The following is a 13,845-nucleotide window of genomic DNA, read 5'->3' on the forward strand; positions in this document are numbered from 1 at the left end:
GGGTTCCCCGGCAGATCTGCAGGTGAGTTGAACACTGGTTTTATGACAGTGGCAGTTGTGACAGTCAGCGCGCTGAAGCTTGGCTCTGCATTTTAGAGGAGCCCCTTAGTTTTGCAGGCCTTGCACTTTCAGTTTTATAGCTTTTCACATTATGAGTGTTTCAGCTGAGCACAGCACCTGGCTTCCTCCCTTTTGGGCTTTATTCGGGGGCCTGGGCTGACCTCCGCCCAGGAGGGGTGCTGGTACTGTTCTCATCCATGAGGAAGTGACTCAGCCCAAGTTTTCCGCTCGCCCTGCTGCTCCTGCCAGTGTACTCCCTCTGTCTGGAGAGCGTTAGTAGCTTTGACGGGCTGTTGCCCCATGTTGGCTTTCGGCAGTAATTGGCTGAATTCAGTGCCTGTTGCTTTCTCCCTGGTTTCCACTTAAACACTGTTATTTTTGCACCCAGCCCCAAAATTGGGGTAGTAAGTGTGTAACATAGTTACAGCTTTAGGTTTGCAGTCAGTGTCATTTAGCTGCTGTTGGGCTTGCAGTCAGCCAAAAATGGAGCTCAGATATGTACTTTAGCCTTGAGGACATTTACTATCTTCGCCACTAGGGGGCCCTCTAATGCTTGTCTCATGAGTTTCCAGGGTATGAAATATCATGGGAACTCCAAATTTGGCTTTTATTGTGAACTTAATTGTAATACTTTCACGTTTTATTTTACCTTACATTTCTGGGATGGCAAAAGCTTTGTTTTGTGCTTTTGATTCCTGAAAACTATATGTATTAAATGAGAAACACAATTTCTTCCTGTACACTGGACAGCCCTGACCAATATAAGAAGTTCATTCCTAATCTGCCGCATAAAGACATTTAATAAACACAAATTAACAAATCCAATAACAAATATTAATTTGAGTATCTACTGAGTACTGACAGAGTAAAGTACTGTAGTTGTCATTTAGAGTTTGCTTACTTTGTTGTAGCCCATGTGTTCTGCTTCACTCTCTCTCCATTTCTCACCTTCACATCCTACCCTTTTTTTAAATATTAATTTTGTTGTGCCTTCCCAGGCACAGCTGGCTCAGAAGACCACTCTACTGAGTGAGGTCAGGCTGAAGGAGCAGGAGTACCAGGAGAAGGTTGGTGATCAGTGCCAGCGAGATGGGTCTGGCTGCAGAACACTGGGTCACCTCCTCTACGAGGTTTTCCACTTTGGGGCCGGAATTCACATGACCTCCGCACCTGACCCGCACATGAGGCTTCTAAAGGGAACTCAGTAGGCTGAACACGTGGGTAGATAGTGTATTTACCAACAGTATATTTCTTTTAATATCTTTAGCTTTATAAAGGTGTTTAAACTTAAGCTATATAAAGATTTTCACGCCAAAACAGCAAATTTTAAGACTGTTAACATCCGCTCTTGTATAAACAATAATAATAACATCTGTTCCCGATGTTGCACTACTATCACCAAAATAGCAAATATATATCATAAGATAGAGAGACTACTAAAATTGGTACCCAATGCTGCACTAATGTCATTTCTGGTGCTGTTGTGGAAGCCATGTGATTTCGAGCTTCCGAATGGAGGTGCCGCTTACGTTCCTGAAGTTTGCATGAGGTCGTGTCCAGGCCAGGTGTGGACATCATGAGATTTCCAGCACCACAGCGAAGGCCCTCTTGGAAAGGGGTTCACCCAGTGTTCTGTACCTATATCCTCTTGGTCCCAGCAAGATCTGAAGGATGGTTTTCACCTTTTTTCTTCAGTTGCCCTCTGCAAGCAGTACACAAAGGATCATCTACACAACTATCAAAGTTGTTTTTTCATCCCCTGGCTCTGTGACCACACATTGTCAAGGAATCAGTTCAGATCAACCACTTGGCATAAGGCAGCTGTGTAAAGTGCCAAGTACAACATAATTATTTGCATGATAATATTCCACCCATGCCTCATACTGTAAGTGATGATGATCCAGCGCATGGCTGCAGTTGGCGTGAAGCCTCCTCCAGGGGGCGCTGGGAACAAGGTGGGGGATAGGACAGGCTGTCAGTCCATCTCAGGCTAATCACTAGCACTGCAGCCAGTTTAGAGCTTACCTATTTCTAAGCTGAACTGTGATACAATCCATGCAGCCACTAGTCAGGAATTGAAGCTATTTTACTGACCTCTGAGCCTTTTCCAATAATTATTATAATTATAATGATAATGGTAACGATGATGATAATAATAATAATAATGCTAACTTATTTGTTTTGTTGTGTTACACAATAAGTATTACTAGCTTTAACTCTGCTTTGTTGGCTTGTCATTGTATAGATCCACTCTCTGGAAGACCGGCTGAGGTGTCTACATAAGAATTCTGTGGTCACTCACCTGGGGACGATGCACAGAGGTGAGAGGGCTTGTTATCGTCATTGCCTGTTGTGAGGGGTGGTGAGCCATCAGCTTGACCCCGGAGCACTCTGTCTGCTTCCCCCCCAGCAAAGGGCAGTTACATCAGGCTCCCTAGTGTGTCTGCTCACTCCTCGTGCCACATATGGCCCTTCCTTTTCCATGGAAACAGGAAGGCAGCACCCTGGCAGCAGAGCACAGGGGCTGACTGACAGTCTGTATTTGTTAGGGTGTGTATCTGTACCTCCATTCTGCATGCTGCAGTATCCCGCAACTCAGAAATCAGCCTGTAGGGGGCTCCTGCTAACATGCATCAGAGCACAGGGGCTGACTGACAGTCTGTATGTGTTAGGGTGTGTATCTGTACCTCCATTCTGCATGCTGTAGTGTCCCACAACTCAGAAATCAGCCTGTAGGGGGCTCCTGCTAACATGCATTTCGTTAGAGGTGCCACACTTCACTGTTCCTTTAAATCAGAGCTAGATAAGATTTTAACATCTCTGAGCTATTAGTTAAGTTCTCCGCAAGCGAGCTCGATGGGCCGAATGGCCTCCTCTCGTTTGTATAGTTCTTATGTTCTTATGTGCATGTCATGGTGGGACCATTGTGGACGTTTGAGTCTGTCGTGCATGAATCGGGCTTCTGTCCCTTTTGATGGCTTGCTTAAGCATCACCCAAGAAGATTTAAAGAACTTCACTTGGTTTAATTTCTGTTTATAATAAATAGTGATGCCCAGTAATACCACGCAAAATAAACGTGGTCTGTATTTTCGCTCTTTAAATGACAGGCGTATTGTGTGTTCACTTCAGGACTTGCGATTAATGTTCACGTTTCATCTGCAAAAGTGAGTCCTCTCTTGTAACGTCATTTATGGTACTGGAAGCAGCGGCAATCTGCTCATCAGCTCTTTTTAAACTACCGCACTATTTCCCATCTGGTCTTTGGGGACCCGCAGAAGGTCCATGTTTTTGCTCCCCCTTGGAGGGAACAAAAATGTGGATCATCTGGCAGGGTGCTGGGAGGGAGCAAAAGCATGAACTGTCTGAGGTCCTGAGGACCGGGTTGGGAAGCAGTGGTCTACTGGGTACCGTTACTGGGCAGAGTTTTGTTTGTATTGCTGGATGGGATGACAGATCATGGACATGTTTACAGACAGAAGACCAGGTCAGACCGTCAGAAGTGTTGTCGTGATTGGTTTATCTCAGGAAACATCTGGACTACTGCATTGTACACTTGTTTATCAATTCAGGATGAGAATTAAAAAGACAACATTAATAGAACAGTGACGTCAGCCCTGAGAGCGGTCTGGTCTGTCCCCTGTGCCTACTCTCTTTTGTGAAAAGGCCTTCAGACATTCATTCATGAAACCCACTGACTGAAGATAAACCAGAACATGAGGAAATGGGGGTCGTGTTGGGGTATGGTGTGCTGCAATGGTGTTAATGGTGTTTTACTTTTAAATATATTCCCCCATGAGAGAGGAGTATGGGATGAAGGGGACCCATTCACTTCACACAAATGGCCCTGATGTAGATAAGCGTCTGCAGTCTGGGTCTGCGATAGGGCAGTACAGTTGGTGCCTGTTTGGAATTGGCAGGATAATGAGTGGAGACTAGCGGAGCATATGAAACGTAGAGAGACAGGCTCCTGACTGTGACTCGACCTGCGTTCGTAAGAACGGCTGCTGACTGTGACTCCTGTGTTAGTAATAATGGCTGCCGACTGTGACTCATTCCGTGTTAGTAAGAAAGGTTGCTAGCTGTGACTCCTCCAGTCTTGGTAAGTAAGGTTGCTGGTTTTGACGACTCCTGTCTTAGTAAGACTGCTGGCTGTGACTCCACCAGTATTAGTAAGTAAGGTTGCTGGTTTTGACAACTCCTGTGTTGGGAATGAAGGCTGCTAGCTGTGATGACTCTGGTCTTAGTAAGTAAGGCTGCTCGCTGTGACTCCTGTGAAAACCACTTGCCCTGCTGGCTTTCGTTCCCTGGTTTCAATTACACTACACACCAGTGCTTTCTGTCTGGGTGGGGTGGCATTCCTGAAGAATGGGATCATTAATAAGGGTCTTTTCCCCTCTTCCTGTCAGGAATAGTAAAGTTGGATGTGCAATTGACACGCAACCAGACAGCCTGGAAGGCTGACCATGGGTTTGCTGTTGCTCATGGGCTTCAGTGCTGTGGGAAAACTGCTGCTTCAGATTTCCCCCCATGAAGCCGCCCCCATCCGTTCACAGCCCCGCTCCGCTTATACATAGATCTCCTACACCAACATTCGTCTTTATTTTAGTACTAGCTGAGATGCTTGGAAACCAGGGGCAGCTTCTTGGTGGCAAAGACTGAGGTCCAGAGGAAGCTGTTAAGCTTCTGAAGTGTTTTCAGCTCTGACCCTGTGAGTTTATGCACATGCTGCAGTATTGCAATGAACTGTGCTGCTGTTTTTGTGTGTGTGTGTATGTGTGTGTGTGTGTGTGCGCGCGTGCGTGCGTGCATTTGTAAGTGTGAGAGAGAGCAAGCACATAATGGTGTTGCTTTTGTTGGTGTGATAAACCAGCAAACATCTGTTGTATATAGTACCTACATCTCTGAATATTGTGCTCTGTCTGTATCATTAGTTTTTTTTTCTTTAAAAAAAAGTTTATAAAACCGTTAGCAGCCTTCTTTAAAGTACTGTTTTGAAAGACTTTAAATAATCGTTGCCACCATAATTTATGCTTTAAATGGTATAGACTTATAGTTAAATTTGGTCTTATGTGCAAATGAGTCAAAATTTAATAGGGATCATCTTTGTAAGATGCACTGAGGTTGTGCAAATGAGTTTCATGTGTGTCGTTCCCACTGTCAGACAGTGAGGAGACAGTTCCAAGGTCTGGGGTTGGTGATTTTACCAACCCTGCTTGGCTGTTGTGGTATAACGTCATATGTCACTGGGGCAAGTCGTCTTTGGCATAGGGACGACACAGCGGAAAAGCAGTGTCAGAGGTTTGTTGCAAGCCATGGATGCAATTCAGCACATAAATTCAGCTTTTTAAAATGAAGTGAAACTTTTTTTTTTCCCTTCCAGATGCTGGACACTACAGTTCAGACGCCTTTACCGAGCCCACAGAGTTTGAATACCTGAGGAAGGTGATGTTTGAGTACATGATGGGCCGGGAAACAAAGGTGAGGATGAGTCTGGTACCGAGCGACAGGGACCTCAGTGTAATCCGTCGTGCCGTCCTCGCACTGCACACCTCACTCACTTCAGCATACTCACATTTCTCTCCTCGCACTGCACACCTCACTCACTTCAGCATACTCACATTTCTCTCCTCGCACTGCACACCTCACTCACTTCAGCACACTCGCATTTCTCTCCTCGCACTGCACACCTCACTCACTTCAGCATACTCGCATTTCTCACTTGTGCGTCCAATCCGTGCTTGCTGCTTTCACCCTGCATGTCAGCTGGATTACTCTGATATCTTTGTGATGGCTGCAGTGTTACACTGTGGTTCTCCCTGGACTTGGTTCCCGTGTGACCAAGTGGCTCATAAACACTAACCATGAACACCACCACCCCCGGGCTCTTGCTGCATCACTGTACCTCTGTGTAACTACACTATTGTTGGGCTGTGTAATCAGCAGGGCTCCTTTCCCCAGGAGTGGGTGCAATCCTGGTGACCTAGTGGTCTCCATGCTAAACTCTCCTACTGTAGTTAACCACACTGTTAACTCAGCAGGGGGGGGGGGGGTTGGGCTGTACCATGCCGTAAGGGGTGTTCATAGAGTTTTTTCTGGCTCTCCTCCAGAGTTTAATTACTCTCAGATGTGGGGATGTAGTTAGACGTTAGACAGGGAGTGCAGGAGCAAAGCTGGTGTGATCAGGGCAGATTGAGCTGTGCACTGTGCTGGCAGCTCTGATGTGGGGGTATGAGCGGGTCCTGTCAGGTGGTCCACTGGAAACGGGTTAAAGTCAGACAGACGCATTATTGCTGAGTGTGAGGTGATGCCTTGTCTCTGCCTCTCCATACAGACGATGGCTAAAGTCATAACCTCCGTGCTAAAGTTCCCTCCTGACCAGGCCCAGAAGATTCTGGAGAAGGAGGATTCCCGAACCCTTGTAAGTATTTTGCTCTGCTGCCACTCTAAATTGCACACAGCCCATAGCCCTGTTCTGTCCCCCAACTCCACACATGGACCATCAGATGGGTCTTCTGCACTTTGTAAGTTCTGCCTTTAAACTGACAAGATGTAAAAATCACCCTTGGTTCTGCCTTCTAACGTGGAATCTAAGCGTGCTGCTAACTCCTAACATGCTGCTAACTCCTAACATGCTGCTAACTCCTAACATGCTGCTAACTCCTAACATGCTGCTAACTCCTAACATGCTGCTAACTCCTAACATGCTGCTAACTCCTAACATGCTGCTAACTCCTAACATGCTGCTAACCCCTAACATGCTGCTAACATGCTGCTAACTCCTAACATGCTGCTAACTCCTAACATGCTGCTAACTCCTAACATGCTGCTAACCCCTAACATGCTGCTAACTCCTAACATGCTGCTAACCCCTAACATGCTGCTAACTCCTAACATGCTGCTAACATGCTGCTAACTCCTAACATGCTGCTAACTCCTAACATGCTGCTAACTCCTAACATGCTGCTAACTCCTAACATGCTGCTAACTCCTAACCTGCTGCTAACTCCTAACCTGCTGCTAACTCCTAACCTGCTGCTAACTCCTAACATGCTGCTAACTCCTAACATGCTGCTAACCCCTAACATGCTGCTAACCCCTAACATGCTGCTAACCCCTAACATGCTGCTAACCCCTAACATGCTGCTAACCCCTAACATGCTGCTAACCCCTAACATGCTGCTAACTCCTAACATGCTGCTAACCCCTAAAATGCTGCTAACTCCTAACATGCTGCTAACTCCTAACATGCTGCTAACTCCTAACATGCTGCTAACTCCTAACATGCTGCTAACTCCTAACATGCTGCTAACCCCTAACATGCTGCTAACTCCTAACATGCTGCTAACTCCTAACATGCTGCTAACTCCTAACATGCTGCTAACCCCTAACATGCTGCTAACTCCTAACATGCTGCTAACTCCTAACATGCTGCTAACCCCTAACATGCTGCTAACATGCTGCTAACCCCTAACATGCTGCTAACCCCTAACATGCTGCTAACCCCTATCATGCTGCTAACCCCTAACATGCTGCTAACCCCTAACATGCTGCTAACTCCTAACATGCTGCTAACTCCTAACATGCTGCACTGTGTTGTCTTCCTGGCTCTGTAGTTCAGCTCTGCTTCTGGGGGTATCTTCTGAGGGCAGCCCAAGACTAGGCAGGGCTATAGTGGCGGTGAGTGGAGTCCTCCTTTCACCTTTGCCCTCAGAGCTCCTATGTCCCTCGTTGTGGGCCTGGCCTTGCCTGGGTGCTTGTCCATCTGCATTATGCTGTATGCTTAGAGTGCATGTTTCTGCTGCAGTAGGTAGTGCATGCTGCCTCCTAGCAGCAATCAGCAGTACTACATAACTATAGATTAAGCCCTTTAGGAGCATGGGGCTGCCTTGGGGATATCAGCATTGTTAAATTAATTATCTAATGTTAATTAATTAATGTTAAATTACCTTACGGTCACTGAAAGGTGGCAGGCCATCTTCAGCACTACATTACGTTACCTTAGGGCCAAGGGAAGCTGATAAGCCATCTTCAGCACTACATTACGTTACCTTAGGGCCACCGGATGCTGATAAGCCATCTTCAGCGCTACATTGTTACCTTAGGGCCACCGGAAGCTGATAAGCCATCTTCAGCGCTACATTACATTACCTTAGGGCCACTGGAAGCTGATAAGCCATCTTCAGCGCTGCATTATGTTACCCTAGGGCCACCAGAAGCTGATAAGCCATCTTCAGCGCTACATTACGTTACCTTAGGGCCACCAGAAGCTGTTAAGCCATCTTCATCGCTACATTACGTTACCTTAGGGCCACCAGAAGCTGTTAAGCCATCTTCAGCGCTACATTACGTTACCTTAGGGCCACCGGAAGCTGTTAAGCCATCTTCAGCATTACATTACGTTACCTTAGGGCCACCGGATGCTGATAAGCCATCTTCAGCGCTACATTGTTACCTTAGGGCCACCGGAAGCTGATAAGCCATCTTCAGCGCTACATTACATTACCTTAGGGCCACTGGAAGCTGATAAGCCATCTTCAGCGCTGCATTATGTTACCCTAGGGCCACCAGAAGCTGATAAGCCATCTTCAGCGCTACATTACGTTACCTTAGGGCCACCAGAAGCTGTTAAGCCATCTTCATCGCTACATTACGTTACCTTAGGGCCACCAGAAGCTGTTAAGCCATCTTCAGCGCTACATTACGTTACCTTAGGGCCACCGGAAGCTGTTAAGCCATCTTCAGCATTACATTACGTTACCTTAGGGCCACCGGAAGCTGTTAAGCCATCTTCAGCGCTACATTATGTTACCCTAGGGCCACCAGAAGCTGATAAGCCATCTTCAACGCTACATTACGTTACCTTAGGGCCACCGGAAGCTGATAAGCCATCTTCAGCGCTACATTACATTACCTTAGGGCCACCGGAAGCTGATAAGCCATCTTCAGCGCTACATTACATTACCTTAGGGCCACCAGAAGCTGATAAGCCATCTTCAACGCTACATTACGTTACCTTAGGGCCACCAGAAGCTGATAAGCCATCTTCAACGCTACATTACGTTACCTTAGGGCCACCGGAAGCTGATAAGCCATCTTCAGCGCTACATTACATTACCTTAGGGCCACCGGATGCTGATAAGCCATCTTCAGCACTACATTACGTTACCTTAGGGCCACCGGAAGCTGATAAGCCATCTTCAGCACTACATTACGTTACCTTAGGGCCACCAGAAGCTGATAAGCCATCTTCAGCACTACATTACGTTACCTTAGGGCCACCAGAAGCTGTTAAGCCATCTTCAGCCCTACATTATGTTACCCTAGGGCCACCAGAAGCTGATAAGCCATCTTCAGTGCTACATTACGTAACCTTAGGGCCACCAGAAGCTGATAAGCCATCTTCAGCGCTACATTACATTACCTTAGGGCCACCAGAAGCTGATAAGCCATCTTCAGCACTACATTACGTTACCTTAGGGCCACCAGAAGCTGATAAGCCATCTTCAGCACTACATTACGTTACCTTAGGGCCACCAGAAGCTGATAAGCCATCTTCAGCACTACATTACGTTACCTTAGGGCCACCAGAAGCTGATAAGCCATCTTCAGCACTACATTACGTTACCTTAGGGCCACCAGAAGCTGATAAGCTGATAAATCTTCATCTTTAGCTTTATCTTACCTTAGGGGCCTTGGAAGGTGACAGGCCATTTTTAAAGCTGTTACATAACCTTACTTCCATTAGAAGTTGACGGGCCATCTTCAGTACTGCGTTGTGTTGCAGTAGCATGATAGAAGTATCCAGGTGATCATTCTGCAAAAAATACTTTAAAAAATTACTACTGTTTTTTTCTGCTTTTGGTGTTAAGATGCCTGTGTTTTGTATTTGAGCTGAGGAACATGTATTACATAAGAAGTGAAGAATGGCAGCTGGCTTGAACAAGTGTTTTTTTTAAATGTTGCTGGTTTATAGCTAGAAAGCTAACCTGTTACCTAAAAATATCAAAACAGCAACTTGTGTAGTGAAGTATATACACAATTGTTAAAAGGAAATTTAAAGAGATTGTATTAAACTATTGCATTCATGGATATTATGCATAACAAAATCAACCCTAAGAGTGAGATTGCTCGGCCACTTTTCCAGAAGCTTATTATTAATAAAAGTTGTTAATTGTGGGAAAAACCTGCTCATTAGCTGAATGTCCCAGGGCTGTATAATTTGACTGTTTAATTAACCGGATGCAATTTGGTTTTCCCTTCTGGGTAATATAGCACTGAGTGTAGGGATTGAGGGAGGGTTTACAGGCCTTGTTGTGGATCCTGACAGAGGTTAATGAGTTATTCTCCAGGACACTGAAACACTCTGACCGAATTGCCAACAGAATGATTTTTAATGATCAGGAAACATTGGCTTCCTATTGGTGGACCTTGCACACAAGAATAGTGTCAGAATGTTCCCTGTGTCTGCCCCCCTTTGTGGGTCTGCCTCTGAGTAACGCCTGTGTTGTTGTTTTTTTGTAGCCATGGCTGCGGTGAGGTGTGGACGGTGGATAGACGCTGACCCAGTGACTGCTGCTGAATGACTGCCGGAGCTACAAGAGGAAGCAGTATGGCAGTTGTGTGTGTGCGTGCGTGTGCGTGCGCGCGCGTGCATGCGTGTGTGTTCAGGTAATGGTACAGCACACAGAACGGATCATTCACCAGAAGGAGAGATTCTTCATATCTAGTTCAATACAAAGATTAGTGCGTATTATTTATGCTGAATTTGTCATTATGGTTTTCATTTTTCTGGTTTCCTTGTTTGTTTTTTTTTTCTTTTTTGTCCTTTTAAAGAATGAATCAGATGTGCAATAAATTCAATCCTGTGTGTGTTGTTTTACTTCCTGTGTCTGATCTTTCTATTTTTATTTCTATGTGTGTGTACTCAGTTTCCTGCCTGTATCCTGATCACGTCATTGAATTGGCCTATAAACCATAAAGTACTAGCGCATTTCAGCTCTGATTGGTGAATGGGCCGTAGATCCTTCACTGTTTACTAAAGCTTTTCTACTTTATATTTTCTGGTTATTAGAAGATGCATACTGTAAATTGTAAATAAGTCATTAAATTCTGTACTATAGGGCATATTGTGGCTGTTGCTATATTAATACATTTTTAAATGGGCTAATAAAGTTTTATTTACAGTACATAAGATGTTCGTCTGCTGGTTCCTTCTTGGCCACATCTGTAACACTTACCAGCCAAAAGCAGGGATGTGATTGTTTAGGAGGAACATGCTGATTCATTTTTCTCTTTAGGATGCATATGCTGATTCATGTTTCTCCTGAGGATGCATATGCTGATTCACGTTTCTCTTTAGGATGCATATGCTGATTCATTTTTCTCTTTAGGATGCATATGCTGATTCATGTTTCTCCTGAGGATGCATATGCTGATTCATGTTTCTCCTGAGGATGCATATGCTGATTCACGTTTCTCTTTAGGATGCATACTGTATGCTGATTCACGTTTCTCTTTAGGATGCATATGCTGATTCATTTTTCTCTTTAGGATGCATATGCTGATTCATGTTTCTCCTGAGGATGCATATGCTGATTCATGTTTCTCCTGAGGATGCATATGCTGATTCATGTTTCTCCTGAGGATGCATATGCTGATTCACGTTTCTCTTGCCATTTTGCCCCTTAAGAACATACTCCACACATGGCTCACATACTCCATGTGGGGCTTCTGTCTAAATGGCATTTGCTATGTCACAGTTCCTCAGTCATATGACCTTCATCACTCATCCTTGAGACACAATCCTTTTTTCTTGGGCTGGTCATACTGGAAATACCTGGATCTGGACCCTGGGAGTCTTGTGAACTTCACTCTGTTGGTGGGGACCTTTGTCGTCTTCTGCCATTGTCCTGGAAAATGGCATCTCTTGTTTTCTAAAGGAATCTTTTGCATTAGTCTTTCCTGTGCTACAGCTGATACTGGCCTGGCTCCGTATCTACCAGGCCAAGACTGCTGATTACGTGGTTTGTGGAAGGTTGTGGAACAGAACTTGCTCTTCACACCCATTCCCTCATAAAACTTCATGTCTCTTTGCAAAATATGCCACTCTTCTCCTGTCATGATTGTTGGATCCAAAATCTTTATTCATCTTTATTGAACAGTTTTAAATTGTCGATGGGATTTAATTGTCTTAAAATCTCTTTATATGAAGCCGTTGTTAGTATATTATGCTCCATGATTTAATTTTATCCATGCACAATGGTTAATAAAACTGAAAAGCAAACTATGCAAATACAGATTTATTGAGTGAAAGAATTGCTATTTTGTTTATTGAAATTTGATTAAACTTCTGTAAATGCTGTAATTGATGGTGCAGGCCACTATACTAGTCTAGAACATTTTAGAATCATCCTGGATATTTTAGGGTCCAAGGCTCATCCTTTGTGAAATAGAGAACAGATTTAGCTTTGCATAAATTAGCTATTGTAAGGCAGCTAGGCAGCTCTGCATCATCTTTTGATGTTTCACACAAACTCCTCCAGGCTTGGAAGCGGAGGTCTGTGCCTTTGATGAATGATTCAGTGTTCATGCCTGACTTCAGGTGTCTGCAGGTCTACCTGTAGGGGTTGGACAATGAAACACCACAATAATTTATTAGTATAGTGTAAGGCCTCCTTTTGCAGCCATTACAGCATCGGTTTATCTTAGGAAGGATAGATACAAATCCTGCACAGTGGCCAGAGGGATTTGAGCCATTGCTCTTGCAGAACATTGGCCAGGTCACTACGAGATGCTGCTGGAGGAAAACGTTTCCTGACTCGTTCCTCCAAAACACCCTAAAGTGGCTCACTAATATTTAGATCTGGTGACTGTGCAGGTTATGGGAGATGTTCAACTTCACTTTCATGTTCTTCAAACCACTCTGTCACCAGTCTTGCTTTGTGTATTGGTGCATTATCTTCCTGATACACGGCATTACCTTCAAGGTATAGTGTTTGAACCATTGGGTGAACATGGTCCTCCGGAACGGCTTGGTAGTTCTTGGCAGTAACACGCCCATCTAGAACAGGTAGTGGGCCTAAGGAATGCCATGATATTGTAGCCCAAACCACCACTGATCCACCCCCGTGCCGCACTCTGGGTACCCCACAGTACAGGTGGGGCTTCTCCACACTGCATCTCTCCTGGATGTGGGTAAGTCAGTGAAGGTGGACTCATCATGTTTCACATTGTCCACAGCCCAAGATCTGCGCTGCTGGCACCATTGAAACTGACGCTTGGCATTGGCTCGAGTGACCAAAGGTTTGGCTACGGCAGACTGACCATGAATACTGACCTCTGAAGCACCTGATGAGCAGATTTAGTGGAAACAGGAGAGTCGAGGTGCGGATTTGATTTTGCACTGAGTTTGGCGGCTGCGGTTTTATGTTTTTTGGATACAATCTGGGTTAGTGCCCAAACATGCCTTCAGACAGCTTCCTCTTGCATCCACAGTTGCTCCTGCTGGATGTGGTGCGTCCTTCATGGTGGTATGCTGACATTACCTTGGGTACCGTGGCTCTCAGTACATCACAAAGACTTCCTGTCCTGGTCATAGATGTGCCAGTCAGACACGAACCAACAATTTGTCCTCTTTTAAACTCCGCTATGTCTCCCATTATGTTGTGTGGTTTGCAATATTTTATGTACAACTGTGCTGTTGCTATCCTGCTAATTCAACCTTCATACTCTGCTCTTACTGATGGAATGTGCAATCAGTGAAGATTGGCCAGCAGGCTGCACAT

General features: G+C 45.1%; 1 protein-coding gene across 5 annotated transcripts in view; it reads left to right on the top strand.

The window, feature by feature from the left end:
* The window catches only part of LOC111851120 (golgin subfamily A member 4), a 35,243-nt gene extending 23,991 nt beyond the window's left edge, over positions 1-11,252 (top strand). For 3 of the 5 annotated variants that reach the window (XM_072717002.1, XM_072717003.1, XM_072717006.1), the window contains 7 exons: positions 2-22; positions 1,059-1,127; positions 2,306-2,381; positions 5,442-5,539; positions 6,393-6,479; positions 7,675-7,738; positions 10,583-11,252. In XM_072717002.1, the coding sequence (XP_072573103.1) occupies positions 2-22; positions 1,059-1,127; positions 2,306-2,381; positions 5,442-5,539; positions 6,393-6,479; positions 7,675-7,704 (381 nt within the window). In that variant the 3' untranslated portion in view covers positions 7,705-7,738; positions 10,583-11,252. The remainder of the gene's footprint in view (position 1; positions 23-1,058; positions 1,128-2,305; positions 2,382-5,441; positions 5,540-6,392; positions 6,480-7,674; positions 7,739-10,582) is intronic. The other 2 variants (XM_072717004.1, XM_023825687.2) reach the window with 2 other exon arrangements.
* The last annotated feature ends 2,593 nt before the right edge of the window (positions 11,253-13,845 follow it).

The sequence above is a fragment of the Paramormyrops kingsleyae genome, chromosome 9 (genome assembly GCF_048594095.1).
Source record: "Paramormyrops kingsleyae isolate MSU_618 chromosome 9, PKINGS_0.4, whole genome shotgun sequence".
Taxonomy (NCBI): Eukaryota; Metazoa; Chordata; class Actinopteri; order Osteoglossiformes; family Mormyridae; genus Paramormyrops; species Paramormyrops kingsleyae.